The sequence below is a fragment of the Ptychodera flava genome, chromosome 5 (assembly GCF_041260155.1).
Source record: "Ptychodera flava strain L36383 chromosome 5, AS_Pfla_20210202, whole genome shotgun sequence".
Classification (NCBI taxonomy): Eukaryota; Metazoa; Hemichordata; class Enteropneusta; family Ptychoderidae; genus Ptychodera; species Ptychodera flava.
This window is the reverse complement of record NC_091932.1, coordinates 23,681,002-23,704,752: the sequence shown is the minus strand read 5'-3', so window position 1 is coordinate 23,704,752 and position 23,751 is coordinate 23,681,002. Positions and strand designations below refer to the sequence as shown.

General features: G+C 37.8%; 1 protein-coding gene across 1 annotated transcript; it reads left to right on the top strand.

The window, feature by feature from the left end:
- The first annotated feature begins 6,698 nt into the window (after positions 1–6,698).
- Positions 6,699–13,874, top strand: LOC139133318 (histamine N-methyltransferase-like). The gene is made up of 4 exons (XM_070699856.1): positions 6,699–6,778; positions 8,841–9,039; positions 9,644–9,967; positions 10,606–13,874. Exons 2-4 carry the CDS (start codon positions 8,847–8,849, stop codon positions 10,953–10,955), a joined length of 867 nt encoding a protein of 288 aa, XP_070555957.1. The 5' UTR covers positions 6,699–6,778; positions 8,841–8,846; the 3' UTR covers positions 10,956–13,874.
- The last annotated feature ends 9,877 nt before the right edge of the window (positions 13,875–23,751 follow it).

Below are 23,751 nucleotides of genomic sequence, written 5' to 3'. Positions count from 1 at the left end.
AGAAGCATTGGGCAGTGTCAAGTTAATAAATAGCTCATTTGCATATTTTATGAAGTTTTGTAATTAGTCATATAACTCCGATATAACTGCACCAAATGTGATGAATTCTGCTGAAAATACTGATCCGACTGATATCTCACAGTGGTGTAAAGCATTAAGTAGTGTGAAGTTAATTAAGGGTACATTTGCATATTTAATGAACTTTCTAATTAGTGATATTACTCCAAAATTACAGCATTACATTTGATGAAACTTGATACAGATATTGATCTGATAAATATTTAATTGTACTGAGAAGCATCGGGTGTGTCAAGTTAATAATTAGCTCATTTACATATTAAATAAAATTTTGTAATTAGTGATTTAACTCTGAGAGTACTGTGCGAAAGTTGATGAAACCTGCTACATATAATGATATAACAGATATCTGATTGTTCTTATTACACGCCTCACACGGATGTCGATTATATTGGTATGAATTTGGTTTATTGACAGGAATATTGAAAAACATAATACAATAAATCTTCGTCAGAGATAGTTACTCTGGCAGTAGACCGTATACACGGCTAGTCTTAACTATCAGTAGTCTGTCTGCCACTCCGCGTCAGTGCTCAATTGAACTGCTGTCAGAATATACAATGTCTGTCTTTGTTCTTGTGTTTTGGTTAGTGATTATCCTGAGGTCTGCAAATGTTGCGTAACATCTCCTTGCTCGTTGTTTTAAAATGAGACAGGTCAAAGGTACAATTGTTTTACACAACTTCATAACAGTCAAACGTATGCAGTAATCTTATACTGTATTATTTCATGCGTCCAGTAGTGTCTGATAAATGTCAATACATGTCGAGTCATCAGCAGTCAATTTCAATGCTTGATAACTAAGTTTGTAGTTTTGTCAAACTCAAAATCTGTACAAGTCATTCCTTCCATTCAGAGGTCACATTAGCAGGTCAAGTTGTTGTGTTGAGTAAACGCTAAAATTTTCTAGTCTATTTACTAGATATCCAACATTCTGTGAAGCGTACTACTATTAATGATCCTGTTGTAAACACGAGAGCTATTCAGTTAATATCTTTTAATTTGCATATTTTAAGTTTGATGTGGTCTTCCCTGAGTCTTTGTAAAAGGGACATTTACGGACCGGGAAAGCACGTATTATCTTCTTTATGTCGCAGTAATCGATTTGTTTTCTATGCTTGTTGTTTCACTTACAGGCGCGGCGGCTTTTTCTGGCGAGTTGTGCACTTAAGTCTATGGAAGTCACTCGTGTCGTGTAATTTTGTGTCGTGTTACTGTCGCCCATGCTGATACTATGGATGTTTTCTACTAAAGTTTTTGACTGTAATAAAACAAGTGTAGCTTGAGGGTTGATGTGCCTATATCTGTCCACTTGTTTTAACAATCAGAAATTGTTTCAAAATATAGAGATAAACTGGTACCCATCACACTATCACACTATTAGAATGCGAGTGGAAAACACTAATATTAATTTTACTTTATCTAACCTTGGCTTGTTTATAAAATTTCAATTCAACCAGTTTAATGTGACAAACTTGAAGAATTAGATCTTTACCTTCGCTGCACTGACGCTACGAATACAAACGTTTGAGACAAATAAGGCTGGAAAACTCGGCATATTGGTGATATAACCCAGTAAATGCGAAATCTTACTCGGAAGTTCAGGGAATTAGGCCGTGGAGTTCATTTTCAAAATCCTCTGTCACATGGGCCTTGGAGTTTTACGACAAACTGATCAGTTTAAGCTTCTCGAACTTGTCCCGTTTCCTTTGGTAGACTTATAGTTTGGTCAACATAGTAAAGACAGTGAGCCGTATTCTATTCATAACAAATTAATGCCACAAGATGAAAAATTTGGTTTCCATGAGCTTAAGTCACATCGCCCTAAATCGGCTAAAGCAAGGAATAACACCTTTGGGACATTGCTACCGGTACGCCAATGTCGTTTTACTCTTCAACCGCGAACTTGTCGAAAATCGTGCAGTTTGGAGTGAGTATGCCTGTGGTATTCTAGTTTCCGTATGTCACTTGTTACAGGTATGGACAATTTACTGTCCTTGACAAGGACAGGGTCGCATGTAATTATAGGGAACACGATTGGAACTAATTTGGGATAATTGGATAGTGAAATGATGTCGATTTAATCTACAAATGTAATCTCATCTGCTTATCTTTTTACGTTACAAACTTGTTTTTATGAGGAATTTGCAATATTGCAACAATCAGCTATAAGGCACCTAACACTTTTGAGAAATTTGAAAAATATGAAAATCCAATTATCCCTAATTAGTTCCAATCGTGTTAGAGTTTACCTTACTGCGCAGCGCACTGCCCAGTCTGGTCCCTCGCCCCATTTCTACTGACTGCACTGCTCATGGAAAGTGGGCCAGGGGCGAGTTCGATTTGCACGATCATGACCGTGGTTGTCCAATCATGATCATGATCGAGTTCGCACAATAACAGTCATGATTGCCCTAGGGATTGATTGGTATGATTGTATGATGGCGGACAACACAGCGGCCCGTACTAATATCAGAACCGGCGGCAATGTTAAAGATCCAGAGAGTAAAATTTGATTTTTAGTGAGTATCTTTAGCGAAGATGTTAGTCGCAAGATGTCGGTTAAATTGCTTCTACTATATTAAACGTAGAATACCTTGATTTGCAACGAAATTGAAAAAAAAAAATTATTTGTTCAGAACACTATGCCATAGTACAGGCGCACTATTGAACACTTGGGTGCTTGCAGTAAGGTACATTAAACTATAACATATAACATACGTTTGAGAAAAACATTTACCGAGAAACTATAACAATAGCAGTACCGTAGACAGGCGTCGCGGCTAAGTACGCTGCGGCCTGCAGAAATGCATCAACACTGAGGGCTGTATTACCCCTATTTGTAACAATCAACCCTATTTGTAACAAAATTAATTTTCAAAAAAACTTTGCCGTATATGTTGAAATATTAATAAAATATGCATATTTGTATGTTTGAGGGCAATTTTCTTTTTTTTCCTTGTCAAAACTCATTTTTCCGAAACTGCTTTTGTTACAAATTGGGTTGATTGTTACAAATAGGGGTGACATGTGTCAACCCTATTTGTAACAATCAACCCTATTTGTAACAAAACCTAAATTTCAAAGAAACTTGGCCGTATTTGATGAAATCTTGATGAAATATACATATTAGTATGTTCGGGGGCAATTTTCTTTGTTTTCCTTGTTGAAACTCATTTTTCCGAAAATGCTCGTGAGATTAAATTTCGTTGTGCAGGTTCCTAGGGATAAGAGCCCTACTCGTAAGATATAATCAAGTCGTGCAGATACATGCCAAAGGTTTGTTTTGGGGCAATTTTCACCAATTTCGGTCAAAAATGTTAAAAATCTTGCTTTCTGACCGAAATCATACTAAACCTATATGGGGTTAACTTTTGTTACAAATTGGGTTGATTGTTACAAATAGGGTTGACACGTCAATCCTATTTGTAACAAAAGTTAACCCCATATAGGTTTAGTATGAATTCAGTCAGAAAACAAGATTTTTAAGATTTTCGACCGAAATTTGGGAAATTGCCCCGAAAAAGCCTTTGGCATGTATCCGCACAACTCGATTATATCTTACGAGTGGGCCTCTTATACTAGGCAACCTGCACAACGAAAGTTAATCTGACGAGCATTTTCGGAAAAAATAAGTTTCGACAAGGAAAACAAAGAAAATTGCCCCAAAACATACTAATATGTATATTTCATCAAGATTTCATCAAATACGGCCAAGTTTTTTAGAAAATTAGGTTTTTTGTTTCAAGTTGGTTAAATTTTGTTACAAATAGGCTTGATTGTTACAAATAGGGTTGATTGTTACAAATAGGGTTGACACGTCAACCCTATTTGTAACAATCAACCCAATTTGTAACAAAAGTTAACCCAATATAGGTTTAGTATGATTTCGGTCAGAAAACAAGATTTTTAACTTTTTTGACCGAAATTGGTGAAAATTGCCCCAAAACAAACCTATCTGCACAACTCGATTATATCATACGAGTAGGCCTCTTATACTAGGCAAGCTGCACAACGAAAGTTAATCTAACGAGCATTTTCGGAAAAAATGAGTTTCGACAAGGAAAAAATAAAAATTGCCCAAAACATACTAATATGTTCATTTCATCAAGATTTCATCAAATACGGCCAAGTTTTGTAGAAAATTAGGTTTTGTTTCAAGTTGGTTAAATTTTGTTACAAATAGGGTTGATTGTTACAAATAGGGTTGACACGTCAACCCTATTTGTAACAATCAACCCAATTTGTAACAAAAGTTAACCCCATATAGGTTTAGTATGATTTCGGTCAGAAAACAAGATTTTTAACATTTTTGACCGAAATTGGTGAAAATTGCCCCAAAACAAACCTATCTGCACAACTCGATTATATCATACGAGTAGGCCTCTTATACTAGGCAAGCTGCACAACGAAAGTTAATCTAACGAGCATTTTCGGAAAAAATGAGTTTCGACAAGGAAAAAATAAAAATTGCCCAAAACATACTAATATGTACATTTCATCAAGATTTCATCAAATACGGCCAAGTTTTGTAGAAAATTAGGTTTTGTTTCAAGTTGGTTAAATTTTGTTACAAATAGGGTTGATTGTTACAAATAGGGTTGACACGTCAACCCTATTTGTAACAATCAACCCAATTTGTAACAAAAGTTAACCCCATATAGGTTTAGTATGATTTCGGTCAGAAAACAAGATTTTTAACATTTTTGACCGAAAATGGTGAAAATTGCCCCAAAACAAACCTTTGGCATGTATCTGCACGACTTGATTATATCTTACGAGTAGGGCTCTTATCCCTAGGAACCTGCACAACGAAATTTAATCTCACGAGCATTTTCGGAAAAATGTGTTCAACAAGAAAAACAAAGAAAATTGCCCCCGAACATACTAATATGTATATTTCATCAAGATTTCATCAAATACGGCCAAGTTTCTTTGAAATTTAGGTTTTGTTACAAATAGGGTTGATTGTTACAAATAGGGTTGACACATGTCACCCCTATTTGTAACAATCAACCCAATTTGTAACAAAAGCAGTTTCGGAAAAATGAGTTTTGACAAGGAAAAAAAAAAGAAAATTGCCCTCAAACATACAAATATGCATATTTTATTAATATTTCAACATATACGGCAAAATTTTTTTAAAATTAAATTTTGTTACAAATAGGGTTGATTGTTACAAAAGTTAACCCCATATAGGTTTAGTATGATTTCGGTCAGAAAGCAAGATTTTTAACATTTTTGACCGAAAATGGTGAAAATTGAGACAAAACAAACCTTTGGCATGTATCTGCACGACTTGATTATATCTTACGAGTAGGGCTCTTATCCCTAGGAACCTGCACAACGAAATTTAATCTCACGAGCATTTTCGGGAAAATGAGTTTCAACAAGGAAAACAAAGAAAATTGCCCCCGAACATACTAATATGTATATTTCATCAAGATTTCATCAAATACGGCCAAGTTTCTTTGAAATTTAGGTTTTGTTACAAATAGGGTTGATTGTTACAAATAGGGTTGACACATGTCAACCCTATTTGTAACAATCAACCCAATTTGTAACAAAAGCAGTTTCGGAAAAATGAGTTTTGACAAGGAAAAAAAAAGAAAATTGCCCTCAAACATACAAATATGCATATTTTATTAATATTTCAACATATACGGCAAAGTTTTTTTTAAAATTAAATTTTGTTACAAATAGGGTTGATTGTTACAAATAGGGTTGATTGTTACAAATAGGGGTAATACAAGGGCAGCCATGTCGACTGAAAACATGAGCGTAATAGCCATTTCTGTTTACAACCTCGATTTCGATAATGATGTCACATATGTCATAATTTCAAAAATCGAAAGCACCCCTGCTATAGGCTAATATTTTAGTCATATTTTTGACTGCATATATATAAGCACAGCCACTTGACAAGATCAGGTGATCAGCGCATCTGTACAATTGCAAGCATAGAAATTCGACGATGAAACATCAAACTTTGAAGTTATTTGCACTTGTAAGTTTCCGACTCGGTTCTTCTATGATGGAATTTAGAGGTGAATGACGATTATCGTCTATGATTTTTTCTCAGACAAGACCTGGTGACAATGGCGACAGGCTATTTGTCTCTCCTTACGCATCTACGGCAATGACTAAAAAACAAATGATTTTCCGTTTTTCACCCTATGTCGACATAGGATGCTCGGTTCGGGAAAACTGTGGAGGTAAAATCACTCCATGGGCATACGGAATCTAAATTCGAAGGTAGCTCCAAGTTATAAATAAATTCAACGCAATCACTGCACTCGTAATACTGACCAATGATAAACACGATTGGAACTAATTAGGGAATATTGGATTTTCATATAATTTTTCAAATTTCTCAAAGTGTTAGGTGCCTTATAGCTGATTGTTGCAATATTGCAAATTACTCATAAAACAAGTTTGTAACGTGAAAAGATAAGCAGATGAGATTACATTTGTAGATTAAATCACATCATTTCACTATCCCATTATCCCAAATTAGTTCCAATCGTGACCAATGATAGCCATGCTTACAACAGTCTATACCTGACCTTTTTTTCGTGAGCAGCGCAGCCAGCGGCAAAAATTGGTCAGGGAACACACTGCCTGTACATACCGCATGCGCATATCCTGAATATGCTCGACGCATTTGTAAACACGACCCCTGGCCTTCTCCACCTCGAAGGTAAGATCGATATCATTGTTAGCATATAACAAATTATGCCTTTCTGTCTTGTTTGCTGAAGCAGCACAGCTACATTCACAGAACACTTGTGTCTTGTGATTCTAGGAAAGCAATGACATGACCTGTGACTGAGCCACCATCTCCGACTTACACCCTGCATATTAGTTGAGATACTCTTGACTCAAACTTACACATTACAGTTTAATCGTCATATCGACGTGTTTAAATACATCACCAAATGTGATCAATTGTCAGTGAAATGACCGTATAGTTGTAAATATTACTGCCATATGTGTGACGATTCTGAATAATATATCGTGGTATGTATTCGCCAAGGAACCGGAATATGCCTCGTTGAGTTACAGTACAGTGCGTCCAGATGAAGTGACAATTTTGTCTAGGGAAAAGGCCGACTTTAGTCTGAATGACACCACTAGTCAAGATTACTGTGTGCGAGGCTGTGAAAACGCAGGGTTATACAGAGGTCGTCACACTGTATTGATGGAGATCGGGCCATTCCAGTGACTGGCTGGCTACATTGCAGTGTATGCGTGACCTTAGATGACCCTAGCTTCAACGATGCCCAACCCGAATAAACGCTGCGTGTTCAGAGCTACACTGTGCTAAATTAATACTTATTAACTGCATTTCATGAGCTTTTGCGTAAAACCTTACATTCCGGGATGAATTTGATCAAAATATGTGCTGCTACGGTATGTGCTGCGACTGATATCAGGGGTCACTCACATATCCGCTCTATCAATTGTGCAAATCTCTGACCAAGGTCAGCTCATTGTAGGATAACTAAGAAAGATATCAACCAAAGTATTTTCAGGACGGCCAATACCTACCCAGGGACAAAATAAGATTTGACCTAGCCATTGTATGCAGAAGCCCATGGGATTAAGGTTCCAAGACAAGAAATTGACCATGTTAAACCAACAGTTCTCTAGTATTTAATTAGCTCAGAACCCCCGTAAATTGTATATTTTCGAAAAGCCTACATATAGGGGAACAGTTTGGTTACCATAGTGTCACCATTGTTTACATAACTATCACGTGACAGGTAATTTGCATAACCTTTCAAAAATCGGTTTTCCCTATGTTTTGTTTCAATGCTTTGAGATATATGGCTGAAATTTGTGTGAGTGCAAGCTTTCTGAGGGGTCTTCAAAAGCGTGTCTCAGAATTTTTTTAAACCTTCTACAACAGTTTTTATGCCAGAAAAACTTCCAGAGCAGTGAATTTAAGCATAGTTGATTTCTTTAAAATTGTGCTCCAAAAATACTAAGCAAGATGTAAAAATCTGAGACACACTTTGGAAGAGCGTTGTGACAGCTTGCATTCCAGCAAGTTTGAGTCAGATATTTTGAAGTATTGAGACAAACATAGGGAAAACCGTTTTTTGAAAGGTTATGCAAATTACCGTGTCACGTGATAGTTATGTAAACAATGGAGACACTGTGGTTACCAAAATGTTCCGTATATCTAGGCTTTCAGAAAATGTATACTTTACAGGGGTTCTGAGCTTATTAACCGTTAGAGAATTGTTAGATTAAAAAGGTCAAATTTCTTGTCTTGGAACCTTAAGTCCTTGTGTCTTTTCTTGTCAGATAATTGGTACAGTCTCTCGCATAAACAGAGTGAGGTCGCGAGCGTAGCGCCACCGAATGCTAAAAGCATGACCGCGAGTGCCGCCAGACATCGGCTCTCTACTCAACCGTGTCAAGTCTTACTGTAGTGACAAAAATTGCCATTGACAGTCTATACATGGTTCACAAAGTCACTGCAGAAAATTTACTGGTAATTTGCATGTGTGGGTCTTAAACGTTATTTTCAAATAAACTCATCATAGACCAGAGGTTAAAATACAAAAAATATGTTGGAAAGAAAACAACAATAATGACAAGTATGACCACATATATATATAAAAAGGAAAAGAAAACCTTAAAATACCATGGCAACAGCAAAATATAGAAGAACGCTACATCCTAACACGGTTCTGCCAGAGGGGCCGTGATCCTAACTATCATTCCCTGCACACTTTTTGTTTCATTTCAAGCTTAAAATGACTCAGGACTTGAAGGCTTTAGTTCACTTCCCTGAAGAGTACTTTGAAGGAATAACGACGATATGCCGTTATGGATATGATTTTTACCTCGATCAACGTGAGAAAGATGTCAAGGATACGTTTGAGAGCTTTGTGTTCTGTGGAGAGGCAGATTCTACGCTTCGAGTACTTGCTGTAGGAGCGTCGGATGGTAAGGATGATAGAATTGTAACACAATGTTCTCTCTGTCTGTTCCCCTCTCTCAAAAATCGTATACACCATCGCTCAGACGTGGAAGGTACGGAACGATGTAAGATAAAAATTTTGCAAATGAATGAGCGCCGTAACGATTTGCTTTTGATAACAAAGATTCATTACAGTTTTAAGACTTTTCTTGTCTGAAGAATTATCATATACAAAGATAATTATTTCACGAATCACTCAATTAGGCCAGGGAGAAATTGCGAAATTGAGAAATTGCTTCTGTCGTTTCCTGATTTGCAACATTTTGGAAAACACTGCGAAATCGGTCGCAAGTATTCCAACTGCAATATTGGTAACGCTTGTAACCAGCCGTAGTGTTCTTTATGTTTCATAATACATTATTTGCAAACGATGTTTATTGTTAGTTCATCCAATATGCTAAACCTGCCATCAGTTCGAAAGGAAAGTTTAACGTTGAAATTGATTATGAACACCAGATGTCTCTGTTGTCCCGGCAGCGGCAGAGAAGATCCGTTGAACATGTTTTTTCCTCCAGATCTTATAGCTGTACAAGGTATCTGTTGACTGCTGTTCTTTTCATACTTCAACAGGAATCTTGGATATTCCGATTATTGACACACTAAACAGCAAATACTGCAGTATTCTTTACACAGTAATCGAACCTGCGGAGAATCAAGTACAAAAATTTAAAGCGTTGGTGAGGTCGAAACAGGAAGCGGGTCTTTGGAAGAACACAAATTTTGACTTCCATCCTACCACCATAGAAGAGTATCTGAAGAAAAGAGAGCCAGAAGGATTTGATATTATCCATCTTCAACACAGTGCGTATCATCTTGCAGATCCTGAACGCGTCATCGTAGAGTTGTATGGTCAACTGAAAAAGGGAGGGATGCTGTTTACTATGCTGGTTGTCGGTATGATTAAGTCTTTAAAAGTTACTTTGCAAGTATCGGCATTCCTGATACGTACACCTCGGGTAAATCTTACAGTCACGCTCCTCAAAAACTGCCGAAAAGTTAAGAATATACAATCGTAACCGTTTTTCCCTTCGATGTCGTTTCATGATAATTTGCACCAGGTGTTTTCAGGTAAAAACTCACCAAGAACGATACCAAAGTTCGGAACGGTCAGTGCCCCAACCGTCCCCATTTTCGATGAGTAATATAATTGACTATTTTGTATTGTGTAAAGTTATGGCTTTTCTTTATCCCGTGTAAGATCCATCTGCTCTAAATAGCTAGCTGATAGACAAATCAAGGAAGAAGGAAACATTCTTTGATCACACTAATATCTTACCCTTTCAAAAATCGCTGGAACATAAGACAATATGGTGTGTGATAAACCCTTTGTTGAAGAACTTTACAATTTACAACGGACAATAATGTCTTTCACGATAGATCACTGAATTTTTTCTGATTGTGTTCGAAAGTGTGATAAACCTACTAACAAATCACTTAAATTCCATCTCTTTCGAGGTTACGAAAAAATGTACTCTGTACCTTTAAAGAATAATTGCCACTTTGGTGATTTCACTTTTTGCATGTATCTGCAGGTGCCTGGGAACAAATTTACCTTCGCATGGGTAACATTATACCCGACCCTATGTTACCAAACTTCGGGTCAGCTACTCTTCGAGATACCTTACAACGTCGTATCTCGGATATAAAGATGAAGACTCGGTACAGGAAGATGAGTTTCAAAGCTGACGAGTGTTTCGAAGAAGAATCGAAAGACGGAAATTCGATGTTGAATTTTCTTGTTCAACTACACGACTTCAGAAAGACTGCGCCTTCAGAAGTTGTTAACGATTTTATGAAATTTTTAAGAGAATGTTGCATGGAGTTGAACGGCGAGTTATATTTCCCGGCAGATGACGAAGATATTGTGGTCATAAAAGAGTAGCTTTAATTTTGATTTGATAGAATTTACTTTTAAAAATGTATGGTATTTAATAGTTTTGTATATAATTGAGTGGATCGGTTCGCATAATGCGAAACTGTCTGTGTGTTACTGCATTTTTACTTTCATTTCGAATTGGAGGAGAACAATTTAATATCATGGCTTGATTATGGTTTGCGTTCAGTGAATATCCTATATATTTAAGCAATAATGCACCCCCTCCCGGCTCATAATGGACGAAAGCAAACTTTGCACGATATAATGTACGAGGCGAAGCCGAGTACATTATGGAGTGCAAAGTTTGCTTGAGTCCATTATGGGCCAGAAGGGGATACATTATTGCTATTATTTTATAGTTTTGGAAATGCCAGTGAATTTGTAGATGTAGAAAACGAATAAAAAAGGAAATTTTAACTGAGTTTGAAGCCAGTGAGCGTCGTCCAGCATGATCGGCCCTGACTCTGTACATATTACATGCACTCCACACTGCACTGCACAGTGCACTGCACGCACGTTCATCAGCACAAAAATGACCAGCACTTTTTGAATTGAAAAACGATGTATTTTCGAAGGAAATGAAAAGTAACTGCATCCCTACCGTCTATATCAAACTTGAAACATCACCTTTAAATATCATGCCATTCAAAAAATCGACACGGTGAAATGCCAGAGATGAAGAAAACGGAATGTTCATGCATCGACATCAGTATGATCAGCGAGCTGCATGCCATGGTATCAGCTGATCAATACGATCATTATTATGTCGCTAGTAGTACAGCATTCATTGCAAACGATATCAACAGAGTTCAACATTGTTATTCAAATATTTATATTTCAATAATAATTGTGTCTATAAATTTAATTTTCGATGGCTCCTTGAGAAGAGCTATTTTATTTCGGCGAACGACAGAACTTGACGTAAACGGGTGCTTGAAACGTACAGTTGACAAACATTACTAGAGGGTTTCGGTACCGTCGCGATATCGAGAACAAGGCAAGGTAAAATCACAGACATGGAGAAAAAAACGATGAATGAAAGTTGTCTCCGATTACAGTCAGTGCATCAGAATTAGGTGGCCGAGATGTTAGATCAACGGAGAGTCCACGGTCGTCATGATTGTTGGTAGTAGCTGACCTTGGACCGAGACTTTGAATGGCTCCGTAGTAATTTCCGTAGACACTTCCGGTCAAGGTTGATGACAGCAAGCTGCCGTTGTTGGCCCGTTTACGGCTGGTTCGAGTAGCCTTTCACGCTTGCATCGTTTACATGGCCACTGACATACATAATATGCCATGTGTCAAACCCAGTATCGTCTAGGAGTTTGCAAACGTACTGAGTTCTGTTTCACCTATACGGCAACGAAGCGAACCATGTTGTAAACAAACGTAGTAGTACAACCAGCGTATCGGACGGGGACTGCATGCTGAGCGCCAGCCAGACAGACGGCAAGTGCGTGCGTGAGGACTCAAAAAATGTAATAAATCGTACAGTAAGACATTATTATCAATATTGTGAACCATTGTCAAGATTTATAGTTTTGTGTATTACATGGTTTATCCGATATTTCCCCTCCTTTTAAATGCGCAGTCCTTTTTTCGTTTTCCAAAAAAAACTTGCTCGCTGTGGGGCCGCAATGCTGAATAATGGAATACATTATCAGTAATAATGTATGGATATGACGTCACAAAATTCACTGGTATTGACAAAGCTATAATATAATAAACTACAATGAACTATACAGTGTGATTTTAATTTGATAAATAGAAGATATAAGTATACAGCCGCAGTTATTTGGCATTTCAAACAGTGTGTTGCACACAGAGCACCCTTGGTAGCATTGCGTCCGCTTAGTATCGACCGAACACTCACTCAGTTGACGTAAATTCCCTCTTTTCTGGAGGAGTCATGTGATTATTTCATGGAATAGCAAATAAGATAGCAAATGCAATAGCAAATGCGAGCAGTCGCGGTATCCTATATTTTCTAGTGTATAAAACGAAAACAAGAATGGAACTCTGCCCTTTCCCGCCCTAGTAGAAAATGTTACAATCGCTAAAACGTGGTGTACGTTATCGTATTGCGAACCGTATTGCCTGACTTTTTTCAACGCCAGGTAAATTGACAATGGAAATAATTATAATGTCACGCACAAAAGTTCACTGAGATTATGAAGTGTTCAAAATATTGATATACCTAAGACTGGTCACTAAGCGAAAACCCCAAAATTACAAGCTTATAACAGTAATAGTCGCTTAGGGAATATTTGTTATTTACAGGGGGTTTAAGCTAAAAATAATGAAATGTGAAATAGGACCCTCTAGAAATTAAAATTCGAAAATTTGACCCATTCATCAATTGTAAAATGTGACACCCCAAATATTCACCTATTAACACATTGCACCCTAATACCTAGGTATACCTATCCTCCTGTTTCAAACGTGATCCGATCCTCGCCCTGTCCGACATTCTAAAACTTGACCCTCACCAATCACTGCAGTATTCTTCCCTGGAATAACTGAAACAGTATCAGCTAATTTACATAACAATTGGTTCAATTTTTATATAAGTTAGGGTGGAATTTACAGGGGAAGAGCTGGCGTTTTCGGAGGGAGGGTCGCAATTTATCACTCAAGCACTATTGAAAGGACGATATTTCATAAATTTGCAGCAGGGTCACCATATTTTGTGCAACTATAAGAATGCAAGACGTGGCTGATATATATTCTTCACCCAATAGTATCAAATGTTTACATAAAATAATACATAAAGTCTATCAGGTAATCTAATGTGTATAATTTCCTCCCCTCAAAAACAAGCTATATCTGTACATTTATATATGTTTGATTGTATATTTAATGTCATTCCTTGAACTCGGCAGTAAAACGTGTACAATAAATTAGATTTTTGGATTTCATCGAAAATGTTGATTCATTATTCGTGGTAGTCTATGAGAGAACTATGAACAAGTTTTTTTCAAATATAAAACTAGCAATAGAGGTGCATTTATGGACTTTGGTAATTGATATAAAGGTACTTGATTGGACTAGTGTGGTTACAAGTCCATGTGTGTGCAAGACATTTGATTTTTGAATTTAACCGAAATGTTGATTCACTCTACATGGCAGTCTATAAATAAACTATACATAATTTTTTTTGATACAAAACTAGGTAAATCTGTGTGTTTCTGTATACTTGATAATTGATACTAATGTTCTTGATTAGACTAGGGTAGTTACAAGTCCATTTGAGTGCAAGAAATGTAATTTTGGAACATTTCACTGAAATGTTGATTCACTATTCATGGTAGCCCAGGACAGAACTATGAACAATACCACATCTGTGCATTTATAGACGTTTGATAAGTCCTATACACTTTGTTACCTATCCCCTATGACTCTGTCGCCTGTCTGTAGCTATTCAAATTGTTTAATGTAGAATACTACTGCATAATCTTTGCGTGTGAATCTTCTGGATAATGTGTATAATTTGTGTATTTCGTCAGTGATTTGTTGTACTTATCGTTTCAGTTAGAGGCGCGGCGGCTTCTTCTGACGTGTTGTGCAGGGCATTGAAATTTTGCGACAACCTGATGAGTTTAATCTTCTCGATCGTATACTCGTACTCTTTCTTCTGGTAAAATTATAGTTTGATCAACATAGTCAAGACAGTGAGTCGTATTCTATTCATAACAAAATATTACCACAAGATGAAAAATTTCATATTACGCTAAAATTCCGCTAAAGCAAGCAGTAACACATTTGGGACATTGATATCGGTGCGCCGATGCCATTTTCTCTTGAACCGTGAACATTTTGAAAATTTGTCCTATAGTTTCGACTGAGTATATCTGTGTTGTTCCAGTTTCCGATGTCAAAGTGTTACAGGTATGTATACTGTACCGACCTTGACACATATTGCAGCTATAGGGTCGCATATAATTGTAGAATTGACCTTGCTGCGCAGCACAGTGCCTGTACATACCTCATGCGCCTATCCTGCACATGTTCGACGCATTTGTGGAAAACGGAACGTGGCCTTCTCCACCTCGAAGGTAAGATCGGTTTATTATATATAGAATAAACAAATTATGCATTTCTGTCTTGAATGCTGAAACTGTACAGCTACATGCAGAGAATACTTAACTTGTGTCTTGTGAATCTAAAATGCAATGACATTACCTGTGACCGAGCCACCATCTCCGGCTTACAGCCTGCCTAAAGATATACTTGACTTACACTTACAGTTTCATTATCATAATGGCGTATTTCAATACATCGCCAAATATGATCACTTGTCAGTCAAATGACGGAGAGTTGACGATTCTTGATCTGAATAATATATGATGGTATGTGATGTAACCGTAGACGGAACATTCGCTAAGGCACCGGCAAGGTGATCATTTTGGCACAAATTTCTGTAGAATATGCTTCGATGAGTTATAGTACAGTGAGACTTGATGAAGTTGTCAAATGGCAGTCAAAATGTTGTATAGGTTAGAAGCCGACTTTTCTGAATGGCACCTCTCTGCGCGGCGAGGCTTTGAAAACGCACGGCTGAACAGCTTTAGGTCGGACACACATTATTACTTGACAATAGTTATCGTCGTGACACGCTCGCAACATTGCAGTGTATGCATAACCTGAGATGACCCTCCCTTCAACGATGCCCAGCCCACATGAACGCTGCGTATTCAGAGCTACCCTGAATTAAATTGATACTTATCAAGTGAATTGCATGAGGTTTCTCATAAAATTAACATTCCGGGATGAATTTGATAAAAATGTGTGCTGCTATTCTGTGTTCATGCAACTGACGCCAGAGATTACTGACCTGTCCAGTCTCTATTGTGCAAATCTCATCTTTGTCGGACAAGGCTAGGCTGGATTCACAGATAAATGTATGTAACGGGGGTAGGGCTGGAGGAATCGCGATTGAAATCTTATTTTTTTCAGATACCCCCTCATTACCCTCAGGAAAGTCCTCTCGCCCCAATTATCATAAAGCCGCACATTTATTAGGGATTCATTGATTCATTTTTAAACGCGCCCGTGAACGTTTTGGATCAGTCTAAGTCGATTTTGGTTAATCCAACTCTGGCCAGGTCAGTGGCACCTGTTGACGAGCACACAAAATGACAATCATGAGAGAATATGCAAATTGTGAATTCCTGGCTAAATTTTCCAAATTGTCAAAAACCGATCACAGTGACCTACCAAATATATTTTTCAAAAGTGCAAGACATATATGACTTATATGTAGAAGACGCTTAAAATTAACAATACTGGAAGGTTAAAATATTCCATAGAACAAACGTTTTAATCTCTGAGATGTAGGGTTTAATATTGACAAATTTGGTAAGAAAATAATTGAATTTAGTCACACATTTTTTCATTTGGATTAGAGTCTTTACTTTTCAACTTTTTACTTTTTTGTGATTTTACAATGAGAATGAGAAAAATTGCTCTCTGGCTTGAACTTCTGAACAAGTATGTTTCACTGTCATGACCGTTATTTGACCCAAACGTTTCTTCAACAACTTCAGAGTCAGAGCTATGTCTGGTATGCAGTGACAGTGAAACTGCAGTAGCCGGGCAGCTGTATTAACTTTGATAATTTTGATAATGTTTTTATTAACTTTATACAACTGCGTTCTTGTTCTAATCCATACAGTATTCAACTTGCCAACACAGCAAATGTGTGTTTTCTGTGCATTTGTATCATTGACAATTTAATCCAGCACAGATATAAAAAATCCATATTACGCCTGTTGTACGTCATCAACCGGAACTTTTTTCCTGGATGGTACCGTTTATACATGCCCGTCGCGATACAGACCGATTTGTCGTGATCGATGCCGTGCTCTCGTGACATTTTTAGAAAAAGGTGATCGATAAATCCAGACATGAAAACATAGAAGGCATGTGCAACGAATTTCAATTCGCTAAAACTATAGCTATTCCCGGTAATCGAATAGGGATACCACCGATCGTTTTATTTTAATGGCTCAGTAAGGTCGCTATACCAGTCGAGTTGTAAGGCTCAATGTGGGCGTCGTAACTGGCGTTCCTGGTTGGCGATAAGCCAGACAACTTTACCTCAACCTAAGTTAAACTAAATAAATGAGTACCTTATAATCTTCGGGAAAGCGACATAGGAGTCGGAAGCATCAAGTCATTCGACTAACGACGATAAATTTCCTTCATCACACAAAAAGTTCTGTAAATTCTCGCTCAGAATCAAACCTGCAGCGTAAGGCTGCAGCGAAGACTTAAGCTGTCGAGCTGTAGTTTTAAACTCTGCTGTGCAGCGCTGCGGAATCAGATGGATTTCGAAAGGTGACTCGAACAACACTAACAACAGAACAGAGTTTCCGTCTAGTAAAAAAATTAGGATGTATCTACGGGCGAGATATGTGTCACTGCAAACATCAAAGTCCGTAAGACGAAAACATTGATGGCCGAGATCGGGATTGACGAGTTGACACCGGCGGAGACCGGTGACGGCAATGTTGTGGCCACAAAACATGCAATATTGTACTACGTGTGTCATCGAACGGAACATTTAGCGCTAGCCAAGGTCGTAAACTTGTGTGACATTTTCAAAAGCCACTAAGAATGAGAATAACTGTTTCGATCGTATTGATGCATTTACTTCATAAATCTATTTGTCAATATTCTCAATACCTCTGAATACTATGGCTATCCGTCGCTAGCGTGGCGAAATTATGTCCGCCGATGGTCGACTTGTCTTAGCATCGGTACAGTCCGAGACAACGATTGACACGTTCACCTGACCGAATCCGTATGTCTGGTTGGTGGATATACCATTCGATGTATCAAAATTTCAACTTGATGGGATTTATGAAGGAAAGTATCTCCTGGGTGACGGGCCGATTTACTAATTAAATGAAAGTAATCCGCGTAAATAAAACATAAATCGCGACGAAATTCATGCAATTTGTTATAATAATTTTGATCCATCTACGTCAAAAGAAAAATGAGAAGACTGTCAACGTGATAAATATATAATCCCATGGATTTTTTCTCTGTTTGACGTCATCGTATAAAAGTGTTTTCGCGAAGCCGAAAAAGTTCTCGCCTTCGGCTCGAAGTTGTACGGCTCCGCGAAAAACACTCGTATACGATGATGTCAAACAGAGAAAAATACCATGGGATTATATATATATATATATATATATATATATATATATATATATGAAACTTGGGTTGACACACACTACCACACCTGGTTGTTAGGGATTATATATATATATATATATATATATATATATATATATATATATATATATATATATATATATATATATATATATATATATATATATATATATATATATATGAAACTTGGGTTGACACACACTACCACACCTGGTTGTTAGGTTCCAAACATATTTATTATACCTCAAACACAATGTTTCTCTCTAAATTTAGAGCTTCTTCAGGTGTTTTCTACAATAAAAAGTACGAACATGAAAATTACAATGGTTGAATTGTGTAGGAAAACGAGCAATGTAGAGTTATAAGTCTGTGAAAATCTGGAAATGTACATGAATGACAGGATAGAGACTAAAAATTTACAATGGTTGATTTGTATAGGAAAACGAGCAATGTGGAGTTACAAGTATCTGAAAATCTGTAAATGTACATAAATGACAGGAGAGAGACTAACCTCGAGGTTGTGAGTACGGTCAAAACTGTCTGGACCTACGCCGAGAGCTGGAAATTGGCGCGCTGAAGTTCAGGGGGGGGTCCGTCCCTTTAAATACTCAAAAGCTGGTTTGTGGGGGCGCTGTTAAAGGCTATGTAAATTTTGGGCGAATATTTAGGCCAGCTGGAGACAGTGTGTCAAGTTTTTTGATCCATTGTGATTCTAAATGTTTGCGTAGTTTGTCATCCTGTTTATTGACTTGTATGATGCCAATTATTGAAATATCACTGATACTGTGTTGATCAGAATTAAAATGCATGGCGACCGGGGTATCTCTTTTTATGACGTACTGAGGAGAGGTGGTTATTGAAACGAAGTCTGAGAGATGTTTTAGTTTCGCCGATATATTGTTTATGGCAGCGTTGGCATGTGAGGAGGTATACGACGTTTTTGCTGTTGCAGCTGATGGCATTTCTGATTGTGTATGTTTTCTTGTTGACCGTGCTTTGGAACTGTGATGTATTGAGGGTATATTTGCAAATGTTGCAACCCCTCGTAGATTGACATTTGGTGAAACCTTTTATTGCCCATTTTTGTCGTGGCCATATCTTCTTGAAATTCTACGTCATTTTTATCCCTTTCCTCTTTTCTGACCGTGTATTTGGGGGCAACTTGTTGGTATATATATATATATATATATATATATATATATATATATATATATATATATGTATGTGTGTGTGTGTGTGTGTGTGTGTGTGTGTGTGTGTGTATATATATATATTACATTATTAGCAAAGGGAAAAGGTGAACTTGATTATGAAAGCCAGGTACCTCTGTTGTCTCGGCCGCAAAGAACATCCGTTGAACGATGGTGTCACTTCAGCTCTTAGAGCTGTACAAGGTATCTGCTGATTGCCGTTCTTTTCACACTTCAACAGGGATCTTGGATATTCCAATTATCGACATACTAGACAGCAAATACAGCAGTATTCTTTACACAGTCATAGAACCTGTCGAGAGTCAAGTACACAAATTTAATGCGTCGGTGATCTCGAAACGGGAAGCGGGTCTTTGGAAGAACACAAATTTTGACTTCTATCCTACCACCGTAGAAGAGTATCTCAGTAAGACGAAAAACACAAAAGAGCTAGGAGGGCTAGGAGGGTTTGATATTATCCATCTTCAACACAGGTGCTGTAACATCTGAAAGCTGTGATTAATAATTATTAGAGTAACTATAACATCGTGTACACTGTCTTTATCCATTTTACACTCTGGAAATGCAATATGCAATAAGGTAAACTCATAATCGGTTCTCGCTTATGAGTTCGACCCCATTGCAGCCATTGGTTTGACCCGACCTGCGCCCCCTAAATTTATCGTGCTGTTCTTGTTTCCGCATGTGACTTGTTATGAGTATGCATAATGTACCGTCTTTGACACACACGGAAGGGACAGGGTTGCATGTAATTATAGAGTTGACTTTACTGCGCAGCACACTTCCTGTACATACCGAATGCGTATATCCTGAATATATTCGATGCATCTTTGAAACACGACCCCCGGCTTTCTTCATCTCGAACGTAAGATCGATATCACTTTTAGTAAAAACAAATTATGCCTTCCTGTCTTGATTGTTGAAGCAGAACAGCTACATGCTTGTGACTATGAGAAGCAATCATGTGACCGAGTCACAATCTCCAGCTTATACCATGCCTAAAGAAACACTTTTGCTTACACTTACAATCTCATTGTCGTAATGACGAATTTCAAGACATCACCAAATACGATCAATTTTCAGTCAAATGACCGTAAAGTGGTTAATATTATTGCCATATGTGGCGATTCTGGATCTGAATAATATGTCGTGGTATGTTATGTTACTGTACATTACACATTCGCCAAGGCACTGGCAGGGCTATGGGGTGCTTAATGTAAGATAATTAGTTTACACATGTAAAAATGTGAAAGGATACATACATACAACATGGTCTCTCTGCATGGATACATACATACATACATACGTATACATGCATGCGTACACACCGACATACACAAACACGCAAAATTATACATACACATATACTTAACACCAACACATACATACATACATACATACATACATACATACATACATACATACATACATACATACATACATACATACATACATACATACATACATACATACATATTGTTATGTAGGTCATTTTCCCCCACACTCATCATGACCTGAGTTCAATTAGTCTAGAACATTCTCAAGGTCACTGCCCTTAATGACCTTACAACCTTGAATTCAATTAGTGGTGTTTGGAATGTTCTGGAAATTTAGTTAGTTGTGTAAGAGAGATAATTTTAGAACAGTAATTAGCATGTCAATAAAAGTTCTAGATTGTTCTTATATGCTTATGTAAGCACATGAGTATAAATACTGGGACAGCAGGCTTGCAGTCAGACTTTTGGGATTGTGTCTCTTGTGTGTTACTTCAAATCTTTGGAAACTCCAGCAGTAGTCATTCTCAAGACTTTTCAAGACCTTCACTACCAACGCTGGATTTATACTGTGGACTTTGTGCAACTTCAAGCCTGCAAGCCAAAGGACTGTTCATTCATCTGACTGACTGTTACAACTCTGAGACTGGAGCTTTGCCGTCCCAGCTGAGATAAGTAGTCTGTACACTTTTAAAGCTTGTATTTTATCCCTGACTTAAAAACTATCTACTGTTGATTGACCGACCAGAGTGCTCAATTCAGGGTGTTTTATTTACTCATAAAGCCTTGGTCACCAAATTCCAGAAACGAATGATAGCGCTGTAGTAAAGTACTGTCCAATCAAAAGTGAAGTGATAGATAATGAACGAGTTTGGTCGATTATGCGTTATAACACGAGGGGGCGTAGCCCCCGAGTGTTATAACGCATAATCGACCAAACTCGTTCATTATCTCACTTATCACACGGCCTTGACAATAGACAGTCGAATGTTATTCTAATTTCCTTGGCAGGGGATGACATTGACAATAGACAGCCGAATTTTATTCTAATTTTCTTGCCAGGTGATAACCTTGAACGGTATATATTTCGATTTTTGTCTGCAAGCATTCAGTTGTACAAATGAACACTGAATACATGTAAATGACGCTGAAATCCGTACATAGTCATGGACGACGTAACGTCTTTTGATCTTCGTTTTCAGTGGGAGGAAGTTTCACTGACGCAACTGGATGCGATACCAACTCAGGAGTTATATCATGTGAGTGGACAGATCAATGAAAAACGACTTTCGACTCCCTTGACGGAATCGCAATTCAAGCAAACTCTGAATGAAAGAATACCGCTGCGAACCAGGCACGCCAACAGTTGGGTAGTATCACTCTATAATGAATGGGCCATGTGGAGGAAAATTCAACCTCATACTGTCACAGACCAGAATTGGCCGATACCTGCTTTGGAAATTGGCTCCTTGAAATCCCTCAATTACTGTTTGCAAGATTTATCTAAGAAATCAAACGAAAGGATGGTAAACCATATCCCCCCAATACATTGACAAACAAAGCAGCTGCAGGATTGCAACACTATTTAGTCGACGTCTGTTATCGTAGAGACGTGCATTTGTTTAAAAAGGACGATGGGACCTTCAAAACATTTCAACATGCACTCGAAAAACGTAAAAAAGAGCTTATCGCTGAGGGTGTAGGCATCGCCGTGAAAAAGGCAGATCCTGTGACCGAGAAGGATGAGGAGAGATTGTGGGAACGCGGTGTCTTCAATTCTGACACAGCAAGAGGTTTGTCATACAAAGTTTACTTTTATAACTGCAAAATGTTCGGACTAAGAGCTATGGATGAACATACCAACCTCGAGGTCAACCAGTTTCGCACAGGATTTGATGAAAACGGGCGAAAATTTCTACACTATGAAGGACGCCTGTCTAAGACTTGCACTGGAAATATTGATTGCAAATCAAAACCAAAGGTAATCAGACAATATTCTGATCCTTCGAATGAGCGGTGTGTTTTGCCAATTTATGAACAATATCTTGCCCTCATTGTTTTTTCTGGCCGGTTTTATCGCAGACCAATGCCAAATCGCGATAATGGGACTATAATGTTTTCACAGCAAGCGATTGGTTTGCGAGTGGTTTAATACACTCAGGAAGTACCCAAAGGATATGTACAGGGATGCCGGTATTGACTACGAAGCTGAAAACAGAAACATCACAAATCACAGCGGTAAAGTTACATGTTGTACCAGATTATATGACAAGGGATTTGATGAACAATCAATAACAGGGAGAAGCGGTCATCGCTCGACTGCAGTGAGGAGCTATAAACGGCCGTCCGAAGACTTGTTACAAAACATATCCAATGCCCTGCAGCCCCCAAAACCTAAACAAGAAAAAGTGTGTTCGGAAGCAGAAAACAAGGAACCTGAAAACAAGCCTTCAACTCATGATCGAGTCTTACACATTGTTGTTCCTGACGGAATTGACTCTGTCTGCTTAGAGCGATCTGGAAAGAAAATGACAATTACATTTGATTTCTAAAGACTTACATTTGTGCTCTGTAAATTGCAAGTTTGTGTTGGAAGAAAATTGAACTAGTTTGCAAGTTTGCGTTGGAATAGAATTGACCTTGTTCATTGCTGAAAACTGTGTTATCTCGTGCATACCATCTTGTCAGGTGGTTTGTTCATGTCGACCAATCAGAGACAAAGAATCGTGCCGTGGATTATGGCCGTAATGCACTAGTGTAGAGTGGGTTATGGCTTATAATCCACGGCAATACTGGTCTCTGATTGGTTGACAGGGTCTGGCCGTGTGATAACATGTCATATTCTGTAGACATCTGGTACGTTTTAATATTCAAATTTGGTAACAAAGCGGAAACCAGCTGCAACACAAAATCTGCTGTGCCCTAGGGCATTTATATAATGTGCCCTAGGGCATTTATAGGATGTTCCATTACATTGGAAGGCTATTTCACAAATAAAAGTTTTAATCCATATCCTAAACATGTTACATTGACAAAGGGGACGGTTGACGTAAACACATTGAAAACGAAAATATATCAGTAAGGGGCGATAGTTTTTAAGTTGGATAAAACCCTCGTACTCGGGCTCTTCTGGTA

Coding starts and splice junctions, on each gene's coding strand:
- LOC139133318 (XM_070699856.1), top strand. CDS start 8,847: ATGACTCAGGACTTGAAGGCTTTAGTTCACTTCCCTGAAGAGTACTTT. Junction 9,040..9,643: donor TGCTGTAGGAGCGTCGGATG/GTAAGGATGATA, acceptor ATACTTCAACAG/GAATCTTGGATATTCCGATT. Junction 9,968..10,605: donor GTTTACTATGCTGGTTGTCG/GTATGATTAAGT, acceptor ATGTATCTGCAG/GTGCCTGGGAACAAATTTAC.